The 27,072-nt window shown below is 33.6% G+C and overlaps 2 protein-coding genes across 4 annotated transcripts; both read left to right on the forward strand.

Annotated features, from left to right (window-relative positions):
• The first annotated feature begins 259 nt into the window (after positions 1-259).
• LOC145328523 (uncharacterized) lies at positions 260-9,501 on the forward strand. Of its 2 annotated transcripts, none has more exons than XM_080172236.1 (18): positions 260-406; positions 1,095-1,225; positions 1,530-1,584; positions 1,747-1,837; positions 2,104-2,299; positions 2,589-2,684; positions 3,056-3,171; positions 3,284-3,361; positions 3,819-3,887; positions 4,147-4,314; positions 5,345-5,472; positions 5,768-5,885; positions 6,445-6,627; positions 7,205-7,688; positions 7,865-8,028; positions 8,390-8,453; positions 8,720-8,802; positions 9,148-9,501. In XM_080172236.1, the coding sequence occupies exons 1-18, from the start codon at positions 286-288 to the stop codon at positions 9,242-9,244; spliced, it is 2,442 nt and encodes an 813-aa protein (XP_080028362.1). In that variant the 5' UTR covers positions 260-285; the 3' UTR covers positions 9,245-9,501. The 2 variants fall into 2 exon arrangements, with proteins under 2 accessions (XP_080028362.1, XP_080028363.1); XM_080172237.1 differs by having other exon boundaries at positions 5,768-5,870.
• On the forward strand, positions 9,456-26,427 carry LOC145328521 (uncharacterized). 2 transcript variants are annotated; one of them, XM_080172234.1, is made up of 31 exons: positions 9,456-9,703; positions 9,873-9,938; positions 10,227-10,325; positions 10,841-10,894; positions 11,180-11,346; positions 11,844-12,098; positions 12,443-12,553; positions 12,789-12,884; positions 13,055-13,368; positions 13,691-13,784; positions 14,282-14,377; positions 14,980-15,085; positions 15,437-15,519; positions 15,942-16,169; positions 16,461-16,680; positions 17,060-17,157; positions 18,578-18,781; positions 19,249-19,367; positions 19,769-19,835; positions 20,200-20,290; positions 20,509-20,600; positions 21,449-21,543; positions 21,747-21,826; positions 22,046-22,134; positions 22,436-22,613; positions 23,079-23,165; positions 23,671-23,807; positions 24,088-24,169; positions 24,520-24,620; positions 25,184-25,266; positions 25,407-26,427. In XM_080172234.1, exons 1-31 carry the CDS (start codon positions 9,562-9,564, stop codon positions 25,840-25,842), a joined length of 4,170 nt encoding a protein of 1,389 aa, XP_080028360.1. In that variant the 5' UTR covers positions 9,456-9,561; the 3' UTR covers positions 25,843-26,427. The 2 variants fall into 2 exon arrangements, with proteins under 2 accessions (XP_080028360.1, XP_080028361.1); XM_080172235.1 differs by having other exon boundaries at positions 18,578-18,776; positions 19,247-19,367.
• The last annotated feature ends 645 nt before the right edge of the window (positions 26,428-27,072 follow it).

The raw sequence follows: 27,072 nt of genomic DNA on the forward strand, positions 1-27,072 counted from the left end.
CTTGTGAAATCCCGCCTACAAGCAAAACAAACAAAACTTTCAAGAAAGTGATTTAAATTCAAGTTTCTTATGAGCGGTCATAACGTATTTTGGTGATTTTGATATTATTTTCATAAATTTAATCAAATTATTGTATTTTATTGCAAAAGAAACATTATTAAAGCGATGATTTTTATTAAATTCGATAAATTTTAATGATATTTTTTTTTAAATGCATTTTATTTTAATTTTATGGGAAAAAAATTAAAGAATATTATATTGCAGGATTAGACTAAACTTTTTAAAATGGAACGACGAATATTATTACTGAAAACAACAACTAAAAATAGTAAGAACAAAAATGATTCGAAAATTGAAGAAAGATTAAATGAACTTTTCTCGGAATTTGTTCAAGATTGTAATATAGGTAGGTTAATTCAATCTTGTTAGCTTTATATCTAAAAAATGTTTTGTTAGGCTAAAGAAGAGTAGAGGTGGGAAGCTCATGTACCCCTTGGTACATCAATTTATTTTTATAAATTACATCTAAACTTGAGAAAAATGGTCTAAATATTGAGCTAGACACTAGTACTACTAGTGAAACCTGGTTCATAAGCCTAGTCCTATAGGTACTACATCTAAATGACAATTTTTTATTTTTAGGTTAGGTAGGTAAGAAAAACCTTGCGGCGGAAATGGGCGAAAATGGGTTTTTTAGGCCTTTTTTGGTCTATTTTGATGTCGAAACTTGCCTTTAATTGTTTGTTATAAGGTTTATTCCCTTGAATACACTATGTCTAGTTTTTTTTCATTTAGATGTATCTATATATATATAGGACTAGACTTATGTACCAAGTTTCAAGTGTCTAGCTCAATATTTAGACTATTTGCTCACGGTTTAAGTTTAAATGTCATTACGCCCCTTCCTTTGTGAATGGTAATGGTATTTCATATTTGGGGCTTTGGATATTAAGATATGGTATATTTTCCCTCATCTACGTGTATTATCTTTCTAGAGGGGAGTATTTATTTTAACCTCACCCCCCCCCCTTCATCTCCCTCTCATCGCCTTAGACCATCCTCAGATTTTGCTCCTATATAACTATTTATTTTAGGATATACCAATACTTCACTGTTAACTCCTCGAGATTTGCATGTGGCTTGTGTTCCTAAACCATGGCAGAAAATAAACAAAGTTCAAGATATTAAAATTTTACTTACAGATTTTAAATCATTTGATGTTCAGGTAAAAAGAAAACTTTATTATAATGCATAATAGAATTCTTACCCTAGATTATTTAAAACAGTTCGTAAAAAGAAAGTGTATTAAATAAAGATTTTGTTAATAAATTATTCACATCAAACATTTTTTTTTATTTATTTGAATATTTCTAGCATACCTACTTACTTAATGGGTTTAACATTGTAAGGGTTTCTAAGGTTGAAGACTTCCCAATTTGTTTCTTTATTTTAAAGGAGTTGAAGCCCCATTTTCTCTCACTCCTACTGAGATTCACACATGATAAATTTATGGTAAAAAATCTTTTTAGGATAAAGAATTAGCTATTAGTTTGAACAAAAACCTTGATGAACTTTTTAAGCCAGGTAGGTACATATGCTATTTCTATTTTCTGTTCCGCAATGTCTGATTTTAAATGCATGCTATTTTTTTAATATTAAAGTTGAACCAAGGATGGTTCTAATTTGAGAAAATACATCTTAGCATACAATACCTTAAAGTAATATACCTAACTAAATTTGTTTTAGGAACTTGCATTTTAAATATTATCTGGGTATGTGATTCTCTGCCAGCTACTTTAAGTCCGGAACTATTTGGCGTTTTGGATAGGGCTATTAGGTAAGTTTTATTGTTTAGTAGCGCAGCTACTCTAATTTTGATTATGTTTGCTCATCTCTGTAAGACTGACACCTTTTCATATGGACATAATTTGAACTAACAGAAATGTCGTAGTTTTTTTTAGTAATTTGCTTTAATTTTTAATGAAAAAATTGTAGGTATGGTTATTTATCCTTATAATAAAGTAACAGGATGTCTATCTCTAGAGGCATAGCCACTAGTTTTTAATAAAATGACACAAAGCTAAGACTTTTCTACCTTTTTAGTTATCACAATGGCAAAATAACAGTTATACCCAACCTTACAACCGAAGACCCAAAAAGCTCTGTATGGCTAGATGCTCTGAATGCTGAAGTATTGAACAACACTGATAAAAGCATGGATGGGTTTCTTGATCCTACCCTGGTGTGGAGGGGTGGTATGCTTATTGCTGAGACACCCGAGCAAGATGAAACTTTAGAGGTATTAAGCTAGTGATATTATAAGTTAGTACCTATCTCATTTTTGCTGGGGCCTTAAGGGATAAGATAATGGACGATAAAGTTGACGTACATCTCCTATTCATGAACATAAATTACAAATTAGTTTTACCAACCAATCATTTTTGAATAAAGGTCGCCAAAGTGTGAAGCCAACGAATGAGAGAAAAAACTACTAAAATGACTTTTTTTTCGCATATTTATCAATTCGCTCCTGTCACTTATTCATGTAATGTATGAAATACATTTTACAATTAAGATCTCTTTTTCAGGATTTAGAAATACATATTAATGAAGATTCCTTAGACAAAATATTAAAGAAGATCAAACTAAGAAATCTACATTCTCAAATTCTTACAAAAGGAGAGGTAAGACATTGACATTTCTCATCATTGTGTTTAATTGTTAAATGTATAAGTTTTTGACAAAATTGTACGTAATTCTGTTGCAAATCTTTTACATACGGGATACTCTTTAAATGAATTACTTACATTTATTGGACTTTATTATAGAGATGCCTTGGTTATAATATTGTAATTTGTTGTCCAAGAAATCAGTATTGCAAATCATAAATAACCAATAACTATTATAGGAATCATCATGCAAAGTTTGAAATTGATAGGACAATCCTAACATGTGTCTAAAATAATAAAAAGATCTAACCGTTACAGACGGAATGACCGACCCTAATTATAGAAAAACTTTGTCTTTAAAAAAATTATGTTCATTAAATTTTCAGGAACGACCAGAATGTTATTTTGACCCTAACCTAGAGCTTGTATGTGAAGTTGACCCCATGACTGTTCCCGCAACCTATCTAACCCCTCACCATTTCTATATCACAACTAATAACACAGGAATTTAACACATTTTTTTATCTGCTTATTTTTCAACTTAGATGTAAATAAACAAGTATTGTTTATAGAACTTTAAAACTTAAAAATCACTGTTAAATTAATTAATCTCTAGAGGAGAAAGATATAGAAAGAACATTCTTTGAAGAAGGATTTAGCAATTCTAGAGTTGGTTATATTGTAAGGTTAAGGTGAGTTTAAATATTTTGAAGCTTGAGTAGTGTATCAAGGATTTTTTTTTTGGAAAATAAGACATTGGACAATAAATTAAAGTACATCCAGTTTGAAGCCAACGAATGAGAGAAGGTGATTGTAAAATTTTGAGTAATATCTTAGAGAGAGGGGACGCGACAATGATCTGTTGGCTTAACAACTTTGGGGACTTGTAATGGATTTTGATTAGTTGGTTTGTTATGTTTCAACCATTAATTGTAATCTACAGAAAGGTTAATTTTGTATATTAAAATTGCAATGCGTTGGTAATGTACATCAATTTATCGGTCATTGTCTTCTTCCATTAGATCCCTGATCAATATTTTATTAAAGTTAAATGTATCCTATCTCTTATCGTATTCTAAGCATATAAATACTTATATTATAATGAAAATTAGACTCAATACCTATTCATAAAACAAAATATTTTTTTAGGGTTGCTGAAAAATTGCCCAAGGACTACGAGAAACGCACAGAAGAGAATTGGAAAAGACGTGTCATTGAAGGAATATATCATATTATAGTAGTTGAAAAGAGAAAAAAAAGTATTTGAAAAACGATAGGGGTGATACATCTTGGGAGAGAAGAGATCGTGTCCCTTGACTTATTTTTATTTAAACTTAAATGGGTTAGCCAAATCTTTCAAACGAACAAATTGACATTATGTTACTTTCAATTTATAAAACTTAAATTGCAATTTCATTTTAATAATAATGAAGTAAAAATATTTTGTATTTTATTAATATCATGATATAAAATGATTAGATACTGTTGGCTATATTGAGAACAATCATTTAACAGAATGTGGATCCTATGTTTATTTTCTTCTGTTTTCTGACAACATAAATCATAATAAGATGAAGAAATGTATGATTTTATTTGATCATCTGAATTACAAAGATGCTCGTCTCAAGATGAAATATACACCAAGGTGGGTCTTAATTTCTTATTTTAGCTTGGAATCATTTTCCATTTCTTTTATCTTGTGCTGGGCTATGGGGATAATCGCACAACAAAATTTTATTTTGTACAAATCCATCTAAAGTTTTTCTTTTAAATGTGTTTAAAACTCACAAAACAAAACAAAAATCATGCATTCGGCTTCTCAAATTTTAAACCTTTTTTGGACCTATAAAAAGTTTCTCCATAAAGGAGCACCATGTCGGTCCAGCGGCTAGAGTTATCTCTGGCTACACCAGGGAGTACGGGAGGGGACAATGGATCGAATATTCAATTTTTTCGAGTCTTTGATTTTTTAAAAATCTGTAAAAAGAAGAAATAAATAACTTAAATTATTTTAACAAAAGCAATAATAATTAAGCACAACCCTAATAGAATAACAACATAATATAAAGTAAACCAATGAAGAATTGAAGACAAAACTGATAAAAGAATTCTCAACGATTAAACCACGTTTTAATCGGAATTATGGGTACTTGCGCAACCAATGCCGCAACTCGTGTGTTAGTTTTAAATATCTAGCAGAAAAGTATCAATAAACTTAATTTGTTATGATGTGGCTGGTTTTAACAATTTTTTTCTCTCCAGAAAATATCATTTCATAGACAAAAACTTTATTGTGATATTTGTTTAAGAACCATTCTAAGAACCCAATTAAATTTTGGGTTATTGGGCGATGGGTTGAATGGGTTCCAGGGAGATTTTTATAGTTATTAATTACAGAATGATTATGTCAGTCTGATGTGCTTGTAATCTAATTTTCAAATGAATGCTTTTTTCTTGGAACTCTTTTCTTATTTTATAGTTTTCTGCCTCTCCCTTTAGAATTTCCTTCATATTTTCCGGATTATTCTGGATTTCATAGTCTTTCAGTGATAACTCTTAAATTGAATTAATTGCCCATTGTCCCCTCCCTTACTCCGTGGGCTACACATAGATTAACAGACATTCTGTTACTTTTATTATGGATAGATTCTTATTTTTTTAATCTTTTCTTGTAGAATGGGAATTGTAAATCCACGACTAATAGAATCAGCTAAAGAAATGGATTTATCCTGTGACGTCAGAATTATGGACTTATATCAATATAGAAGAAATATTGTAGCTGCTATTCTCAATAAAATGTTAGGTAGGAAATTACATCTTCTTTTTCTTATGTATCTAAAAAAAGAAATAGCACAATTTAACAAAAGAACATTGTTTTATAATTTTGTTCTTTAATAGTGGCGAAGCTATTCTATAATTCATTATGTCTGTCTGTCGTCTGCCAGTTTTGCTACAAAAATATAAATATTTATGTAAAACACATGATAGGTTAAAGTATCGTGATTTTATTGTTGATTTACTTCCACTTCAGTTTTTTCGTATTTCTATTCTTGTATTTTTATGCTGTGATTCATAATTATATTGTCATCTTTGTTCAGAGAATAAAAGTGAGATATTGATAACTCAGCCAGTGGAAGAGATATTGCTTGGTGTGGAACAAAGTGTTCATGATGCTATGGATATGTTGATTGATGTTCACAGGCATGGCGGTTACAAGTTAGAGCCAACATAGAACTATAGAATTAAAGGGGTGGGGGGGGGGGGGGGGTTAATGCAACCATCTCGTAATCAATGTATAAATGGCACTTAGAATTCGAATTTCGATCTAAAATTCTGCATGAGTAATCCTTGGTAGGTCTATTTTCCCTAAATAAAACAAAAAGTTGAAAAAGTAACGGCTAACGCCCCCCCCCCCCCCCTTAGATATCTAGAGCGATAGCACTTTCAATATTGAAGAAATGACGCAAAATTTATGAAATGTTGTATTTTTATCAAGTATTTAAATCATTTTTAGTCTTTGTTACAGAGACTGTTTGCATTGCATACAGTTTCGTACCTTATCGCCCTAGGAATAAAAAAATGGTTAAGATCGAGATAATTTGTAACAATTAGAATGTTTACAATTGACGCACGGACATTTTAATAAGTAGGTAATACATATGGAACTGCTGTCTTAAATGTAAAATATTCGCTTTAAAAAATACAGATTCTTATTTACATAGTTATCCTTATCATAGAGATTTAGAATACAGAACTTAAAACCTCCTATTTACAGGGAAGTGTTGACTAATCTACCCAGAATTTCTGATGCAATCAAGGCTGACCCATATGGTAGACAACGCAAAGTGAAGCTGACCTCAAATTATTGTGAGGACATCAGTGAGAAACAATTTCTCAAGCTCTGCTCCAAGAAACAGGATAATTTAGATAGCAGCCAAGAAAGTGAACATGAAATAAGGTTAGTTAGTAACATTCAGATATCATTGGGGATAAGACAATGGACGCTAAATTGATTACAATTTATATAAATAACCATTAACAAATGAATAAAAATAAAATAACCACTTTGGCAGATTGACACTAGTTTGGAACTAACCAATCAAATTAAATTCAAGTATCGAAAGTTTTGGGCCAATGAATTAGATAACGTGGTTCTAAAACTTTGGGTACCAGAGTAATTTGCAGTTCTATGTCCCCTTCGTCCATGCTTAAAATTTTAGTTGGTTTTAGTAGCGTAGCTACTCTAGTAGTCGTTTTTTGGCCTGTTAATAATTCTCGTTTTGTGATTTGTCAAAATGGAAAGATCTTGTGATGGCATAAAGTTTGACCTTTTCATATTAAAGCTTCCTTTATCCTGTAGGCGTTGATATATGATGTTAAAATGAACATTTTTAGATAGTTCCATAGTTTTTATTATTATATTAGTCATCGGGTTTTTGATGACTTGCGCATTATATTTTTGATCCTAATTAGGCAGGTGACTTTTTCATTTCAAGAATCAAACTTTTAATAAATAAAACTAATTTTATTTTTAGTAAAATGGACACAATATCATTGGAGGCAAGTGAAATAATGAAATTTTTCACGTCCAATGGCTCCCCAGCTAAACATCTGGATCTGGAACCAATAACCCTCGGCACCAAATGTTCTGCCTACCTGAATGAAGCAGAATACATGTCTGTGTTCCAAGAAAATTTCAATCTATTCGCGCCCGACCGTGCAGTCATCAAGGACAAGCATAGAGAACGAAAAGGACCAAGGGACTTTGAATATATTGGATACAAGCTTATCGGCGATGATTTTAGAAGTTTTGAGTTCAAGAAGGGACCAAATGTGTTTTACAACAACGGGCCGGCGGCTGAGAAAACAGACCGGGATTATGGCCGGATGAGAGATGTTTATGTTGGCATGATAAAGGAAACTTCAACCTCACTGGATGTTAACAAGGCGCCAGAAAAATTGAAGCTTAAGCAATCGCCTGCGGCATCCAAAGTGCTTAGGCGCAGCCCGCGAAAAAAGGTAAACAATTCAATGATCGATTTAGCAACACAACTGCTCAGCACTTATTACTTTTATCCCGTTAAGTTATGTTATCATACTTCTATATATGCTTAATAACTGTTAAAATAAGATTTATTGAAAACTTATTTTGTTTCTTTAAAAAGTTTATGTAATCTATATCTGGCTATTTTCAGAGTTTGGGCGGCAAGCGCTTGGAAATACAGCCGTCTAGAACCTCTGACTTGATGAGTAGAAGACGTTCAGATCTAGGCAGTGGGGTTAGGCCAGATTTAGGCACATCCAGCCGGTCTAAGCTGATTACAAAGCGGAGGGAGGTGCCTCAACAAAAACTGGTTGTGTAAGTTGTTTAGACTTCAATTTTAATTCAATTTTTAACGCCTTCTAATTTCTGTAATAATGACCTGTATGACGTATGTAGCTTATTTTAAAGAAAAACATAGTCATCCTTTTTTTTAAAAAAAAAGTATACGTTTTGATACCTTTTTTGTACCTAACCAATAAACTAACCCCCTAACTTACTTTATAATGAAATCGAGGGCCCTAAACCCACCCTTATCCCAACATATAAAACCATCTTAAGAGTTGGAGGTCCCATGTTAAGCCTTTTTGGAATACTACTTAATTGGTCATGACATTTAAGAGATCTAATGCATCTTAATGTTGCCTCTGTGTCATATTTAAGAATTGATTTGTTTTAGGTCGTCAGATAAAGAATGGGGTAGAAAGATTAGAGTTGCTGTTATTTGTGCTCTTAAAAGCAGGGTAAGTGGCTTTAAAATTGAAATACATCCTTAATTATAATGAACAAAATTAACCCTTCTGTAGAATTAGATTTAAATTAACCAATCAAAATTTAATAAAAAGTACCCTAAGTTTTGAAGTCAATGTATAGTGTATACGTTTTAGTCCATTGAACCGGGTCCCCTTCCTCCCTGTAGAAATTAACAAATCAGCAACTTTTTTGTTTTAAAAGATTTTCAAGAATGTCAGTTGTATGTATTAAACCGGTAAAACAATATTTTATTTAGAAAGTTGACGAGAAAAATCCTCTGTTTCGACGTTGTTTTGGAACTCTTGTTAAAATGTGTCAAATCGCTGTTCCAGATCGAAGGTAAGCTTATAAATACGAATCCAATAAAATGGATATTTCGACGGATTTGTTTTTTAATAAAAATATCCTAGACATTTAAAATCCTTGGTAGTATTGAATTGAATGAAATATAGAATTGTTACTTCACAAATCTCGCCATTTGTCGTTACATGTTACAATTGTTATCCACTAATTCACATCAAATGCTTTGTTCAGGCGAGAAAAAAAAATTATTATTGTATTTTATCTGTAATTCAAAGGGCAAAGGCTATAGTAGCTTTTCAAATGTACAAAGCATCAGAATTTACAGGATTTCTCTCATTGATTCATCTTCTTATGTCAGCTAACGTTGGTATCTTATTTCAGTGTGATGAACGCCAGTGACCTGCTCTTAAACGTTGCTATGTCCAACGCTGATAATATTATAAAAGCTGAATATATGAAGATAAAAGCTGCTAGATGAAAAATTCAAAGCCCACGAAAATATTTGACGGATTTTTAAACACAACATTGTTAGGGATAGTTATGCTGTGAAGTAATAACTTAGATATAACAGCAAACGTAGATAGGATATTTATTACAAAGACTAAATCAGCCAGCCTACAATATTTTAATACAATGAGACAATTTTTAACCATTAAAGACCTAACACTATGCAGACTTATAGGTATTTTTTTTTTGATATAACAACCGAAAATTCATGCTGTTTCGTATTTCAGACCATTTTATGACTTTGTTTTTTAAACATTCAAACAAAAGTAAACTTAAAAAGTTGTAAAAATGCCAGAGAACGACGGTGACAGCGGCTCAGCCGCTACCATATTGGCTGCCGCAGCTGCTTTGTCCCCGGGTGGTGGCAGTAGTAAGAAGTTGAAACAGGCAAGACTGCCGTTTGCCCCCCTCAACAAAACACCTCAGCCAGGTAAGAACTGAAAATAATTAAACATTTTTAGCCAAGTGGAAGCAATGATTTAGTTTAAACAGCTTGGATGTTACAAAATTATTTGAAAATAGGCTGCTTAATTATCAATCTAGCAGTCTTAATAGAGAAAAAACAAATAGGCACACATACATATGTATTCATATTTTAGTTGCCGACACTGATTCTAAAAAGCGCAAGCTATCAGAGGACCAAGAAGCAGTAGAACCAAAGAAACAGGAAAACATTCATTAGATTTCATTAGGTATCAATTAGTAGACCCCCCCTCCTCTCCCCTCCTTCACCCTTGTTAAATTCCAGTTGTAACCAAAATCTGAAACAATTCGAAAAAATATTTGAAGATTTTAGCTGATTTTATCATGATTATGGGGGCAACGTTTCGTTGTAAAGCCGACCTTTTGCCCCCCAAAAGTCATTTTAGATTTATTTTGCTTGTTGGCTTTACCTGAATTAATACATACTTTTGAAAAAAAATCTTTGAAATTCTAATTATGTTGCCAAAAAAAGGTAAAACTTGCGACTGAAACCCCTGTGGCCGCCAAAAGGAATGAACCAGAAAAAGAACCAATAGTAGTCGACAAAGATATGAAAGAGGACAATAAAGGTGAATTTTTATTTAAATACTTTCCCAGGCGTGTATGAAGAAATAGAGTGTACTGAAAATATCAGGTGATACTATTATCGAGAAAAATGTGAAAATCGGGCCCAAAAAACCTTAGATATGGGGATTGGGGAGGTATTTTTTTTAAAATCAGCAAAAAGCTACTTGACCTCTTATCTACAGACACAAGAAACCCTTAAAATGTTATAAAAAATGAATCTTGTGCAGAATATAATACACCCGTCATTTCCTGTGCAACCCTTACTTAATGTATCTAACTTGGATCAAATTGTCATGTATTCATTTATTTAAATCCTTATTTGATTTTTTACTGCTCTATTTTGTACGCGACTCTTTCTATTATTATAATAAATGTTCTTTTAAATAATGGCTTTAATAGTCATTGATCACATAACATTGATATATATTTTTATGTTTGAAGATTTGATACCCATATTTATTTGCACTAATCACATTTCTCTTCACATTATGTTTGTATAATAAATTCAATATTTTAGACTGTTCTGAAACTAAAGCTACTCCTAAGGACGTAACTGAAGAAAAGGAAAATGGTGAGTGAAATCATTAGGATGTTCGTCTGCATAATATTTTGCGTATCATTGCCGTTTTTAATTGTATTTTTCACTTATTTTTGGTTTATAAGATGTACCCAACATTGGTGATATCATAGTTTATTAATGGTACTATACAAATCCAGTTGTCTCCTATGGGGGGTTCTACTTCTGTTCATAAACGACAGCTATCCTTTCTCCTTTTAAAATTCAGAAGTTTGCATGAAATATATTTTTTCTTGGCTTTCTTGTCAACTTTTAGTATCAAATATTTTTCTGATTTAGTTTCCAAGCATAGAGAAGTAAAGCCCAAGAAGGCGAAAAAGGTTCTAGCTAAACCTTCTGAAGTTATCAATGTTGAGGAGGAGTCTTTGCAAGAGAGGCCAGAAACAATGAAAGGTCGTGTCAAGTTGCCATTTAAAAAGAAGGGCAGGAAATCAGAAGAGAAAAAGGTATTATTTTTATTTACATAAGGTCAAGAATGCTTTCACAATTAGAACAATTTAGTTTATATCTGTTATTGATTAAAATAGAAATATAATAGGTATTATATTTTGATGATATATAGATCCACTAGCGGCTGCGCCACTAGCATCAAGGTGCTCTGTATTCGTAGGGATTTGGAAGGGCAGAAAAATAGCCTAAAACAATGCCCAGACTTATTTTAAAAATGGAATCGCCTAGAACCATCTTAGGACCTATAAGAAGCTTTACTCTAAAGGAGAACCATATCACTTTAGCGGTTAGCGAGATCGTTTGCTACAGACATAAATGTTTGCTACTTCATATAATAGAAGAATATCTTAAGGCATAATTTAACAATGTAATGTTTAAAAGGCATTTATTTATTTGCTTACGTATATTTCAAACTAATCTGTAAGACGTAAACTGCCGGTTTGTTTCACGTTTATAAACTTGTTACTTATTGGTTCTTACTCTAATAATTTAGGATAATGACTCTGACATTGAGATCCTTGATGAAATTGACATTCATCCCGGCACATCTGACAAACAAAAAGATGATGAAAAATCTGCCAACGAATCTAGCAATAAATCCACTAAAAGTGATGAGTCAAAGAAAGAAACATCTAATGATGCTACTACTGCTAAGAAAGAAATAGCTAAGCCTTTGTTAGCAGAGAAAGATGAAGATAAAAGTATGACCGATGAGTGGGCAGAGTTTCATCAAAAAGAAATGGACAAGGTTAGACAATTCTTGAAAATAAAAGAGGGTGAATAGTTTTTTGTTAGTTTGTTCATTACTTTAGGTTAGGTTATATTGGGTACTGTGTAGCTACGCAGGGTTAGGGTAACTCAAGCATAGACCCCTCAGGGTTAGGGCTCCCTGCAGGGTTACACAGAGAAAACACTTTTCAATTTAAATAAATAAAAAATAAGGGGGTTTGAAGTTTAAGTGATAGGTAGGCATTTAATTTTAGGGAAAACACATAGTTTTTCGTTTTTCACTTATCAGCAAACTTTTTGGATTAAATTCCTGGTTATTTCAATTGTGTTTTTTTTTACTTTAAAAATTTAAAATATTCTTAGAATCCTGTAGAAGTTCCAATCACCGACATAGCAACTCTTGTTACCCCAAAAAGTGAAAAGAAGAAAGGTGGCCTCACTAAATCAACAGAAAAATCGAAGGGGAACGATAAGGTTTGTTTACTTATAAAATATTTTAAACTGATTTATATCTGCCTGTTAGCCCAGCCTTAAAAAAACTTGATTGTAATATCCGCGGAAAGCTGTCTACAATACAATGCGATAAATAAATTTAATTTAATTGATTGTCTACGTAATCTCTTGTAAATAAATATGATTAATGATTATGCATGTAATACGTTTCGAATAATCAATAGGTATAAAAAACTTTAAAAATTCATATTTTCAGGATGTTCCAAAAGATACTGTAAAGACAACTCCAAAAGCAAATCCACTTGCCAAGTTTCTTGTTAAAATGTCCCCTGGAAATGTTCAAGCTAAAAAGGTATGTTTTTTTTACTGATGCGCTCATGGAGGTACAATTACCCTTGTTAATCGTTAATGCTAATATATTCAAGTTATGTACTTTTATTTTGTTGAAAATAGAAAGCTAAAACATTTATATATTAACAGTATTTTTCCACAAAATTGCATTTCATAAAAAACATTTTTTAGAAAATCCCCACAAAGGATACCTCTAATGACAAGGATGAAATAGTTATCATTGATGAGAAGACAGACAAGTCTGAATCTACTAGTGAAGAAAAAACTGAAAAATCTGCAGACAATTCTGAACCCATGGAAGTATCTGCCAGTGATAATACTAAAGATGAAATACCAGCAACTGTTTCTAAAGATGTAAAAGAAAAGACTGAAAAAGTAGATGAACCTACAGCTGATATGAAAACTCCTCTTGCTAAGACTGCCGTGTCCAAAGTTTTGACGCCTAAGAATCAGAGTGGTGCCAAAGGCACGCCTGCAAGTGTGAGGTAACAGTTTTGGTATAAAAAGAAAAAGATAATTAAAGGAGTTTAATCATGAAAAATAACTCGTCAGTCAGGTAATATTCGAATCTTAGTCCAAACTTCTCAAGAAGTCTGTCGCTTTTTGTGTCTTGTCTGTGTATTACGAAGGAATTGACAAACCGCCCAACCGGTGATGCTTGAAGGCCCAGGGATTGTTCATGACTTTTGGGGGAGGGTGTCTCAACAATACCAAAATAAGTTTTCCTTCGAATAATAAAAATCTCTCCTCCTCAATTCCCTCTGTTGGCGTAACATCTTTTTTTTTTAAATTGTTTTTAATGTTTAGAGCTAAGCAAATGGCAGTAGCAAAGCTAAAAGTGACCAAGCAAGAGTTGAATATTAAAATGGAAGAAGCGGTTGAAAAAGCGGATTTCTTGCAGGTTAAAATTAAACTAAACATGAGTTAACTTTTAGGAAGTATTACATTTTAATAAATATTTTGGGTATTGTCGGTTTATTGTTAAGGGGCGTTCGCCGTAATTTCATAGTAGCTTTTCTCCTAAACTAGCCCCTGCGGAAGGCCATAACCCTGCGTGGCAATCATTAACATTTACCTTATCTAACCTAAAATAACTTATCAAAAGCTACTGTGAAATTATCCTTAAGAGGCGATGTCCCGAAACCGACAATACCCAAAAATTTTAGCATCAATTTTTTTTCTTATTCTGAAGTTCACTTTATTTACGACCTGTAGTCATGTTTTTTTCAAATAAGCTTTCTATTAATCCACCCACAGCTAGTTCCAATTTTTACCGAGCTCTTAAATGACTAAGGACGCAACTGGCATTACTTTTATCGTATTTTAAATTGGTATTGTTAGCTTGATATTGCTGAGCTACTTTCTAAAAAAGTCTTTTAAATATTCTTTTTTTCACAGGCTCATGACTTGAAGCAGAAGATAAGCAGTATGGAGGCAGAGATAGAGAAAATTCAGGCTGACCAAGAGTTCACAGCTTACTCTCCTGCAACTCAGGCATACAAACTATAGACAAAAGTTGCATTGTCTGTTATACGATTAAATAATGATTGATTGTTGAGACTTGATGATTTAAAATATTTATTATGTTTAACTTTGATTTAGACTAGGGATAAAGTGTTAATATCACTGTTATTAAGAATGGAGGCAAGACCACTTTTAGTGTTTTAATATGCGGATTCGGATTGGTTATGTTAAGTAAGGGTTAGAAAATGGTCACTGTAAGGGCTAGAAATGGGAGAAAGGCTACTGTGAAAATACGAACAAACTTTAGATTCTTCCCAAAACTCAAAATTTAATCTCTCCCTCAATGAGATCGCTGGTTGGTAGGACTAAGTGCCCTGGTAAAGCATGCATTTAGTATTAATAACAGGTCAGGCGATAGTTTGCAGGACGATGGCCACATGATGATGTATTAAATTAAGAATGATGTATTGAATTGAGAAAGATCTTGTCTGGGTTTAGTAAATTAATTAAGATCTTGTGGTATTTTGTCCTTTGAATGTCGTTAAACTTAAATAGGCAACATTATTTATCTTTTAAAGTGACGCTTATATTGTCACTTTTAATCATTCATCTATAGTTATCTATGATACCAGGGCATACTAAGCAGCTGTAGCTCGCCTTTGTTGCCGGCGGCTAAATCAGTTACAAAGGCTGGCAGCACTCCTTCTACACCTGTGGCAAGTCTTGATTTTAGTTCAGGTTAGTTCTATTACAATTTGTAGCAGCGAAGCTACACTATACTTTCAGGAGAGCAAGGGACATTGAAGTTTTAAAAAAACTCGTTCTCTTATTCGATGGCTTGAAAGACTTTGAGTAATAATAAATCTTAATATGGTATTATTAAATGATATTTTATGCCTTTTTGAAAAAAGAGCATTTCACTTTTATTTTTGCCTTTTGCATGAAAGGAGAGTAATATTTTTCATTTCTAAAAGGTACCAGTTTTCATGAAAACAAATCTTGTTTATTTTCATTTTAATTTAATTCTTTTTATCTAATCAGGAATTGCTTACAGTAGGAATGATAATCTAATATGTTTCATTTTGTAAGGTGATATTTCTACGCCAACCGGAGCATCAGATGAAAACAAGACTCCTAAAAGTTCCCAAGCCAAGAAAAGTCTGGTAAAAAAGGTACTACACATATTGTTCCTGTTTTAAAAGAAGAAAGATGAATTTTTTTTCTAGATAGGTTATTTCTAAAGGAGAAGACTTTATGGGGGAAAAAAAGGGGGGGGGGAAATTATGTAGGGGGAAAAATAAAGAATTTAACAGTCCTGAAAATATTTTTTCTATTTTTTTTTCTCCTTCTTGGGGGGAAAATCAAGAAGAATTAGTGGGCGGGGTAAAAAATGAATAATAGGTAAAAAGAGTACTGAAAACCCTTTTTGCATTTTTCCCCCCTCTTTGGAGGAAAAAACTAGGGGGGGGGATGTAATATTTTGCAGCAGGGGAAAAAATAAATCTTGTGCAGAACATAACCTCTGTAACTGTATTAAAGAAGATCGTATCAAAAGTCATGAATATTCAGTTTCTAAAAATGTTTTATTTTCTAGGTGACAACTCCCGGAAATATAACAACCGTCGACTTGACTACCTCATCTACCACGCCTTCCAGCACTTCAACCACCCCGAAGCCGCTGACCCCAAAGCAGCTGGCGGCAGCAGAGGAGCGCAAGAAGAAGCTGCAGCAGCTAGAAGAGGAAAAGGAGAAAAAAAGGAAAGAGAAAGAGCAGGCGAAACTGGATAAGGACAGGCAGAAAGAGATTGATAAACGAATGAAGGTGAGAAAGTTTTAAAAGGTTTGGATCATGTAAAGAAAACGAAGTAGTGGGATTCGTCGTATTTCACAGTAGCTTTTCTCCTATTTCTAGCCGCTGCGGGGGAGCTCTATCCCTGCCGGACAATCATTAAAATTTACCTAACCTACCCTATCAAAAGCTAATGTGAAATTACGATGAAAACCGCTACTAAGATTTTTGTCTTTTACCCACATTTTATTGACATAATGTTCGCTTTTCTTATTTAACTTTGTTAATAACCTTGGATAACATAAACTTTATTTTGTTATTTAGGAAATTGAACGCATGGATAAGGAGCGTCAACGACGTGAGAAAGAAAGAGAAAAGGAGAAAGAGCGCAAAGAGAAAGAGGAAGAGAGAATCCGCAAAAAGGAAGAGAAAGAGGCGGAGCTTAAAAAGAAGGAGGATGAAAGATTGAAGGCGGAAGAGGAGAAGAAAAAGGCGGAGGAATTGGAGGCGGAGAAAAAGAGAAAGGCGGCAGAGGCGTTTAAAGGTAATTTTAAATCATATCTGATAATTTTTAACCTATTACCCCCACCCGGCCCCTAATATTAAATTTCTAGGGTGTTTCTCAATATATAAAAACATTTTGTTCATGGATTCTCTTTTTTTACATTTATTTCGTCTCCATTTATAAATCCCACTAGCGGCTGCGCCCTTAGCATCTAGGTAATAGGGGGAAATAAGGGGTTAAAAACATCCCAGGGCTTAAATCTTATAAAAATAGCCTAAGACCAGATTGCAACCTGTTAGAAGTTTCCTTAAAAAGGAGAACTAGATCGGTTAAATAGTTATTAAAATTGTTTAGATTCCGACAAAAAACTTTACTATTTTATAAAATAGGATTTTAATAACATTTTATTATATTCCAGGTTTCTTTGTGAAGAAAGACACGTCCAAACCCAAAGAGGAATGTACACAAGAAAAGCTGGAGACAGAAACCCTAGACCAACAATTCAACCCGTTTCAGGTTAAGTCTTCATAAAGTCTTAGCCCTTCTCTCACATATCCGACACTTAACAAGGATGACAACACATGATAAGAAGCGCAACTAAGCCTTGATAATATATTGTATGTATTGTAGATAATATCATCACATTTAGAATTGTTAATATTGTTCCATTATCATTTAGAAAATTTGTAAATAAACGAATCAAATGAAAATTGTCTTTGTGTTGTCATTTTTGACAAGTTTAAACTTTTTTTTTAGAAAGAAAACATAACAATAAAATGGATGATATATCTTTGCAAAATAGCAACTTTACTATGGAAAATATGTGCTTTCCCTCAAAGTGCCTATCGAACACAGAAAACCTCCCCATTACTTTTTTTTTATAAAAATTAAAAATAGTGGGCCATTGCTTTTTTTCTTTGGAAAATTACCATTGCAATGAGGACTCTAACCTGCGGGTTTTCCGGTAACCCTATGTAACCAAACCTGACCTTTAGAAATAAACAAACATACGAAACTTATCCAACAACCATTATTGTCGATTTATTTAAAATATGATGCGGAGGGATGGGGGGAAGTTTTGACACATTTGCGTAAACCTTTATTTTTTTATTTTTACCTGTACAGAGACCACCTGGAGGCCTACAGCTCCGGAACCCGGAGTCCTATCCAAAAAATCTTAAAACTTCGTGAAATTCATCATATAAGAATGATTTTATCTTTTATAATCTATCCTCTCAGTCCAAAGATAAAGCCTATACACCAGGTTTACGCAAATGTGTCAAAACTCCCCCCCCCCCTTGTTCTACTAGGCACTTTCAAGGAATACACCGAAATATGTTGTCTTTTACCTTCTTAAAAACTTTCAGAATTTTAAAGGTTCTTATTATCCAAACTCTTTGTTTTTATGGGAAACTAAGGATGACAATTTAATTCCAAATGAAAAAATCTTGCTTAGATAAAATAAAGTTAGGTAGAGTATTTTTTGTGTCTTTTTCCTTTTTTAACCAAAACCCCCTAATATCATTAAGACAGAATTTATTTTGTAGAGTTAGGTTGAAAGATTTATTTATAGCTTACCATTCTCTCTTGAAAATGGATTTATAAACGAGTGTCAAATTTACTCCCCCCCCCCCCCCCCCATGTCCCTTTGTTAAAGACAGATGCAAAATTAAATTCCTTCAATTATTTAGATAAATCTACACTTTGGTTTAGTAATGGTAAATGAAAATATGGTTGTTTTATTTTGGACGCTTTAAACAATAATAATTGAGCCAATCTGAGCTTTTTTTCTCGTACTATTTTAAAAATACAGACAAAAATAATCTAATTCATTTAAGACCTAGGTATTTAAAAGATTAAAAACCACAAATTAATCAAAAAAGGAACATTTTGCAATATTTTTTTATGAGTGTGAAAATAACTAAATAAATTTTAGGTTAAGAACAACATGCGACTGGCCCCACTATGCCGCGCAGATCCTGACCAGGCTAAGGCTTCCCTGGACAGCCTGGAGGGTCCCAGCGGCCCCCAGGATCTCTACCTGGAACAGCTGAAGTCTGGTGGTCACGCACCTGGCAAACAGAAGAAAACCTGGCCCTGGACAAAGGCGGAAGAAGATGAGGTTCAGATTCTGGAGGAGGTGAGTTGGCGGTTTCCATCGTATTTAACTTGGAACACAAACAACTTTTTGAATAAAATATGTTTTATTGCTTATTTTATGTTATGTTAGGTTAGGTTAAAGGATAGCACTTCATTGGTTAGTTTAGGGATAGAAACATGTTTTTACAGAACCTGAAAATGAGTTATGATCAGTCTCAGAGTCATTTGTTCCATTAATTTTCCGTTCTATAATGCAAACTTTTATATTTTCCACAATTTTCTCTCCCTTTTCTGTTGGGGGGTTGGAAATTTATTGTATAAATTGTGGAAAGAATTGGAGAGAAGGTGAAGTTCAACTCGGTTTTAAAATATACACCCTTGATTGGAAATAAAGTGTCACATCAAATTTATAAATATATAAATAGGTCTGATATTATCTTCCCTAAATTTTCTGATGATGTCTTGCTAGACTGAATTTTTTATAATTTTTATCTCATTTTGTTTAAGGATGAGGATGATTACGAGAGTGATTGCGAGGCTGAAGGTGAAGATGGTGTTATGATCCTCAGGGCAGGAGATGGTAAACGTCACAAGGCTAAGCTTTTACAGTTCCATGAAAACCAGAGGTATTGGAAAATTAAGAGTATCTGTTAAGGTTTTATATTGTCTGATTTGGCGAGAAAAGGCATACATAAATTGACGGAAAGCGGTGTTCCGCAGCCGTTTCTTCTCAGTTCCACAATCCACATTATACATCTTCAAAGCTACTGCAATCCAAATTTCAGTACTGTAACTCTTTTTTTTTAGTTGAGTGTCTTTGTTTTAAAAAAGTGTCACACTCGCCTCCCACCCATTTTCACAACAAAGGATTTATGCAAAATATTTTCTTATTGATCTGAGTTGAAATTTCCCCTCCCCCCCCCCCCTCTCTCCTACAAAAATAAGACAGAAACTTTACAGACTTTTAAGTGTTTATTTCTTACTTGATAACATGCTAAATCACGCTCATGTTTATTTTTTGTCTTAGACCTGCCTATTGGGGAACCTGGAGAAAGAAAAGTAAACATATTTCTGGTAGAAAACCATTCGGACAGGTAAACTTAAATTAATTGTTAAGTTTTCAATATATTAATTATAAGGTATTATTCATTTTTAAAACTGTTTAGTCCTAAATGTGCTTTAATTAGAAATGCATATCATCTAGGTATAAGGGGAGAATAGAGTTTCTCTATTTAAAAGTGACAGGTTGTCTGACTGTGTGTTTATTTATACGGAAATATCTAGCTAACCATTAGACCGATATGGTTCTCCTTTACAGTGAAGCTTCAAGTTCCAGGATATTATTAATTATTTTGGGGGAGGGTACCTCTACCATCGATCCCCCCTCCAAAATCCACAAGTGCCGGAAAAGGCCGTTGGGGACATAGCCGATAGGGTTACTTATAAAATATTATTTAGGATCCCGTGCTGTTTGATTACGAGTATGATTCTGATGAAGACTGGGAGGATGAGGGAGAAGGTGAGAGCCTCTCTGATGCTGAAGACGAAAAGGAAATTCATTATTTAAAAAAAAATATAATTGAAGAGTAACTTAAAAGTTATAAAAAAAAAGAAGTGATAGGTCTATGAATGTCAAATATTCTGATATTTTGCTAAAAGTTTAAAATAACTTCTAGAGGGTTACTTTAGATTTTTGGCTACATTTATCGGCCATTGTCTTATCCCTTGAGATCCCTGGTATGTAACGTTAAATAATGAATGGTTAACAGGAGGAAGAAGATGAATATGAGGTGGATAATGAGTTCTTTGTTCCCCATGGATATCTTTCTGATGGAGAGGAGGAGAAGGATGAAGATGAGGTACAGTAGCATTAAAGACAGACGGACAGTGTTACAGATAGACAGACAGAGGGACAGCGTTACAGATAGATAGACAGACAGACGGACAGTGTTACAGATAGATAGACAGACAGAATGACAGACAGACGGTCAGAAAGTTCTTTGTTTCCCATGGATATCTTTCTGATAGAGAGGAGGAGAAGGATGAAGATGAGGTACAGTAGCATTACAGACAGAGGGACAGTGTTACAGATAGACAGACAGAGGGACAGCGTTACAGATAAATAGACAGACAGACGGACAGTGTTACAGATAGATAGACAGACAGAATGACAGACAGACGGTCAGAAAGTTCTTTGTTTCCCATGGATATCTTTCTGATAGAGAGGAGGAGAAGGATGAAGATGAGGTACAGTAGCATTACAGACAGAGGGACAGTGTTACAGATAGACAGACAGATGGACAGCGTTACAGATAAATAGACAGACAGACGCACAGTGTTACAGATAGATAGACAGACAGAATGACAGACAGACGGTCAGAAAGTTCTTTGTTCCCCATGGATATCTTTCTGATAAAGAGGAGGAGAAGGATGAAGATGAGGTACAGTAGCGTTACAGACAGACGGTCAGTTTGACAGATAGACAGACAGAGGAACAGCGTTACAGATAGACAGACAGACGGTCAGAAAGTTCTTTGTTCCCCATTGATATCTCTCTGATGGAGAGAAGAGAAGGATGAAGATGAGGTACAGTAGCATTACAGACAGACGGACAGTGTTACAGATGGAATGACTGAATGCCAGACATACTAGACGGTTTTTATTTATAGAGATGATAAGACAAGAGAAAATTCTTAAAATTTTTCAGGTTTTCAATCCTGAAATTGAAAAGGAGAAATTAAAATTGAAAGAAAAAGAATTTGAGAAAGAAATCAAGAAGAAGACTCAACAGCTTAAGCCAAGGTATGTCTTTATCTGTAGATTTTATTTTTCGGGGGTTTAGGACTTGGCTTGCCATTAAAGTTTTCAATATTTAACTTAACTCTGGGGGGTTATTTCAATATTTGAGCCTGTAAACTTATGAAATATCAATATTACGCTTCCCTGAAAATTGCCCACGTGTATCACACACAATTTACATGATAATACAGAGATATTTTATTTAGGTTGTGGGGCTGTTACTGGGAGTCAGGAACAGAGATGGATACTGAGACTGCGGCCATCCAGCTGGTTAAAGTTCTGTCAGGTATAATTCCCCTCTCCATTTTAAACTTTGCATTGGGATTCCAGTAACGAAAGGAGTTATGGGGATAAAACTTTTCAGAAATCCTATAAAATAAAGTATTAGTTAACTTTTTTTTTATGATAGCCAAAAATAAAATAGCTGCAATATATAAACAATTATTAATTTTAGTTTAAATAAAGATTGTATAGATTGTATTAAAGTCATATTTTTAATTTTAAGGTTATGCTGCCATTCCATGCTGTAACAATAATCTTCCAATTCCAACCTCCATCAGCCACCCGCATGCAAGCCCTGTCATTCCCCAAGGGGTAAGTTTCTTTTTTTTCTAATTGAAATATTTTAATTGTACCAAAAGTCATTAAGAAATTAGGTACCAAGCATAAATGAAGCAATTTTTCTAATGTGATGTTCATGTATTTTTTATGTCTTGTTTTTAAAAAATAACCTTAGCTACGTTGATTCAGGTAAAAGGTATTCTGATGATTTAATACCATGAAACCCTCCTAAATGTATAAATATGAAGCTTATCTAGAAAATAAATCATAACATAATTGGACCAGCTATTTCTAACATCATTAGCTTTTTTAAGTTAACTTACTAAAATTGAAGGATGAAGCCCAAGAATCTGTAAAGATGAAGTTGAAGGCCAAGGTGCCCAAGACCTTCCCCGAGGAGGCTTTGCCTGATCTCGTCCGGCTCATTCATTTCAACGCAAACAACAAGATCTTCTTGGCCATGGAGTTCATACAGTTCTGGAGTGGCAAGTCAATGGAGAATCCTGCTCAAGGTTTGTTTTTTCATATTTATGTTTTTGTGAAGATTCCTGTAACTATATATATTTTATCATAAGGAATAAAAAGATCAATGGTGGGGGGTCACTCCAACATTCGCCAAATAACCTAAACCTACCCTTGTCCGGTTAAACTTACCTGGAATTGTAAAATTATCGGGCCAGCCGTTTGCGAGATCTTGGTGGATATACCTATAAAAATCTTGGTGCTTGAGCACAAACCTAAAATTTTCCTTAATGTCCGTTTATATGAAAAATATTGTTTTTGAAATTTAATAAAAAAACATACCATTTCAATTATATACCTATGAAGAAAAATATTTTCTTCTTAACAGTCCTTTTAAATAATTCAATTGGTCAAATTGTGCTTTTCCTTGAGGCTTTACCTCGTGTATTATTTATATTTTTGTGTTTTTTTGGTATATTGATCAAGAAATATATTATTTTAAATTGATTTTTTAGGATCTTCTGATAACATTGGAGAAGCTACGGAGCCTAGAAGCGTACAGGGTACACCCAGTACACACAATATCAGCATGGGTACTCCAGGTAAACATATTCTTGTACTTGTCTAGTAGTTATGTCCTTTTAAAATGATTTCTCGTATTTATTCGAATCCGGTGGATAGGAACCGGTTCTCATCCATACGAAAAAACTATGTCTAGCATCGTATTTTATCCAGCTTTCTACGAATATAAAAATGTACAATCATAAGATTAAAACGAGTTTTTTTAGCCGGAGCCTTCGGCACCTCGTTCGGCTTGTACATTCTATATCCGCGGAAAGCTGATTATAATACAATGCGAGAAATAACTATTATAAATTGCTTGAAAAAATGCTTATTTTTCATATCAAAATCCTTTGTTATGTTTGTCTGTACCAAACAATTTAGGGGGAGGGTCGGTCCCACCATTCTCCCAAGAGAAAACGCTTATATAAGAAAATTACCCCTTCAAGTATTGCCCATACAGAAAAATAACAACAGAATAATATTATCAAAAGTTATCTAAATTCTAAAAAAAATTATGGTTTTCAAATGTGTGTTCAACTTTAGGTTCTGCAACTCCAAGCACCGGTACCCTGATCTCTAAGAAGAAGGTGGTTGTAAAAATCCAGGAAATTGCCGACTACAAGAAGGTGGATGGAAGGTCGGGCAGGTTCTGGATTGTTAAACCTGAAGTACTACAACAGGTATGTTGCTTTATTTAGCAGCGAAGCTGCACAATAATTCACAACTTTTGTCTAGTCAGTCTAAGACCTGTAACGTTATTGAGTAAATGTGACTATTTAAGTAGACTTCTGATTTCTTGGACTTTTAAGATACCGTTTACCAAAGAGCATGATATACGATTTACTTGGTCCGTCTGTCTGTCGGTCAATACGATAGCAGAACAAAATTTTATAAATGTTTTATTAAAATTTTAAAAGTAAAGACCCTGCAAAACAATATTCAAACAACTATTGTACTAAGGTAAAGCACGAGGAAAAGGATACAAATAACTGGAATTATATTCTGGAGCAGCCAAACAAACAGGCAGAAGAAGCTGCAGCAGGTACTTAAAAAACATTAATTTCACAATTAAATTTTTAATGCTTATCTTCTTTAACCCTATTTTTTTTATTACTCTTTTTTTCCATGCTTTGCGTATTAACTAATCTTACTTTTAGAAATGTAACATTGTGTTTTAAAAAGTAGGGTAGGTGTTTGTCCGTCAATCTGAAAAAAATATTTTCGATAGTATGAAAAAGATATATGTGTCGAAACAGGGATGGATGGGTGTTTGTCTGATGTTTCTTGGTCAGTTTTCATATGGTTGATTATTTATGGCAGATTTTGTTAATCTCATTAGGCATGAGACATACGATATTTCGAAAAATTATCATATTAACTTTAAATCTGCAGGTGGTAGCGCCAGTACCGGTAACAGCCGACCTCCGTCACCTGTCCAATCCAAGCCTGGAGCAGGACCTAATCCTTCTCAGCTTATAACAAAGTTCACCAAGGTACCTAAAAAGATTTAATTTTCTTTTTCAAAATCAACAACATCATATTAGGAGGTCATAAAAATGGAAAACGGAAATATAATGAGTGGATATTGTATACCCTGATAAAATATTTCTCCCAGCTGGCTAATATGACTTACAACTTTTTCGATCCCTTTCTCTGACCATGGAGGAACATAGTGACTAATATCTGAGGACTATATTAGCAACCTAAATTGACTTCAAAAATTCCCTTGTCACAATTCCCACGTATTCTACATACATTAATATTACCTAAACGATTAAAATAGTGAATGTCTTGCTTGAGAAATAAGAAAATAATGCAGCCCTAGCTTGACGTCTACACAAGAGAGAATTTTGTTAAATAGAAAATAGTGGGAAGATTTATTTTTTGTCCATTGTCCCATCATTGAAGTCTGCATTGGTACATTGATTTCCTAAAGTAGCAAAGCAAAAAGAACCTAGCAAACATTTTTGAGGGGAAAAATGAACTTTAGAACGTAAAGTAGTACGTATAAGGCTTTCGAAAAATATTTTTAAAAAGTAATTTTTGTTGTATTTAGGTATTATCTGAGGATGAACGAGCCAAACTAAATTCCCCACCCCCATCCAAGAAAGCTAAGGTGGAGCCAGTCAAACAAAACAGGTATTATATATGATATTGATTGGTTGGTATAAAATAGCAGTTTACACACTTTTAAAGGTGAGAAAATAAAGATTCCCGCCTATTTTCACTGCTTTAATTAGGGAATTATACACCCCAGATAAAACCTGTTTTTATTTCAGTGCAAAGCCCAGTACCCCAGGAGGCGTTAACATGATCCAAGTGAAACGAGCTCCCGCCAGCGGTAGCAAACCATCCACAACCGGTGGTATCGCAGCGGCAATCAACAAAATTCCCGTGAAGCGCATGTCCAACGGCCAACCAGTTAACGGCGGTACCAGCTCACCCGCCGTAAACATGATAACCGTTAAAAAGACGCCTCAGGCGGCCGCTGTCAAGAAGGTGAACACAATTCAGGTTAAGAAATCTCCGGCCGTGGCTGCCAACAATGGTGCTAAACTATCCTTTGCCAACGCCATACCTGTGAAGAAGTCGCCAGGTCCTGCCGCTGCCAGCAATGGAGCTGGCACAGGCAAGCTTCCAAACCTGCCGCCAGGCGTCACTATTACAAAGTTGGCCAGCAAGGATAATGATGATGATTGCATAGTTCTAGACTAAATACATTTTGGATTTGTCTATCATTCAATCAAATATTAAATGATTCTTTTACAAATTCTTTATTGAGCACTGATTATCCCCTCCCTCATTAATTAAAAAAAAAAAAATAATGTAAGGTGGCTAGTATTTTTCTATGCCTAACCACTGCAGGCTCTAACCCAGCGGGGCTACCCAGTATCTTACATAACCTAACCTAAAATATTAAACAAACGAAAACCTCCCAATCACCCTTTTCTCAATTTTTGTTTTAACTAGGTGGGGGTTTATTAGCGCTCAACTAGGTACTTTGTGTGAAAGCATTACTATTTTAAGTAATACTTATACCATATTTGAATAGATTTATAATTAAAAGTACAAACTTTAAACCTATAAAACAAATGCATTTTTATGTTTTTAGTCCGATTTTGTATTATATATTTTGAGTTTTTAAAAAGCTTACTTTTGCATTTTAATCCAGTTGATTCAAAATTATTTTAATATTAATGTAAATTATTAATTAGTAGATGTAAATGTTGAATAAATTCATTATTATGAAAATTATTAGGTAACTTTTGTTTAGTATAAAATATATCTTATAAGATGAAATTTTTTTCTCTCCATTTTAAAAACTTCTTAATTAAGAAAGAAGCTTCTCTATGATTTGTTAGTCCGTTATTCGACTAATATTTAACAAGACAACATCCATTACTTTTTAGTAGCGAAGCTAATCTATAAATCACATTTTCTCTCCTTAACAATTTGGGATTTTCAGCTGTTAATTAAAGCTAATACTCTACGCTCTGATTATGTAGTCAAAATTTTCATCAATATTCCTGCTGAAATGACTGTTCTCCAGCCACAATTGATTTCCTCTTCAAGTATTTTTGGTCCGATTATAAATTTTTGTTGGTAATATCTACAAGCAAATTAAGTTTTTCGTTATTAAGGTTTACGTTGTTAAATTTTTATGTCTATTATATATGAATGGACAAGCAGCTATTTCAATTGTTTTTAGTTATATAGGTTGATGAGTAGATCTTTTGGTCCTAGGGCAAACGCAGGAGTCCCAAACGTCGGATTGAACACCTAACCTATCTTTAAATGCCTAACCTGTGCGGGGGGCTTATTTGTTATGCTTTAACTAATTGATATCCTAAAATAAAATATTTTTGTGCATTGCTACTTATGGATGTTGTCATTCTTGTTAAATTTCAAGTTCATCAAAGTCTAGAATCGTTTAAGTTTGTTCTT

This window comes from Acartia tonsa, chromosome 9 (assembly GCF_053477335.1).
Source record: "Acartia tonsa isolate MP-2025a chromosome 9, ASM5347733v1, whole genome shotgun sequence".
NCBI classification, from domain to species: Eukaryota; Metazoa; Arthropoda; class Copepoda; order Calanoida; family Acartiidae; genus Acartia; species Acartia tonsa.

Bases quoted from the DNA above. Each gene is read 5' to 3' on its own strand.
- LOC145328523 (XM_080172236.1), top strand. From the start codon at position 286: ATGGAACGACGAATATTATTACTGAAAACAACAACTAAAAATAGTAAG. The intron at 1,838-2,103 runs GTAAGTTTTATT...CTACCTTTTTAG, and splicing joins GTTTTGGATAGGGCTATTAG to TTATCACAATGGCAAAATAA. The intron at 2,300-2,588 runs GTATTAAGCTAG...TCTCTTTTTCAG, and splicing joins AGCAAGATGAAACTTTAGAG to GATTTAGAAATACATATTAA.
- LOC145328521 (XM_080172234.1), top strand. From the start codon at position 9,562: ATGCCAGAGAACGACGGTGACAGCGGCTCAGCCGCTACCATATTGGCT. The intron at 12,885-13,054 runs GTATGTTTTTTT...AACATTTTTTAG, and splicing joins GAAATGTTCAAGCTAAAAAG to AAAATCCCCACAAAGGATAC. The intron at 20,601-21,448 runs GTACAGTAGCAT...AAAATTTTTCAG, and splicing joins AGGAGAAGGATGAAGATGAG to GTTTTCAATCCTGAAATTGA.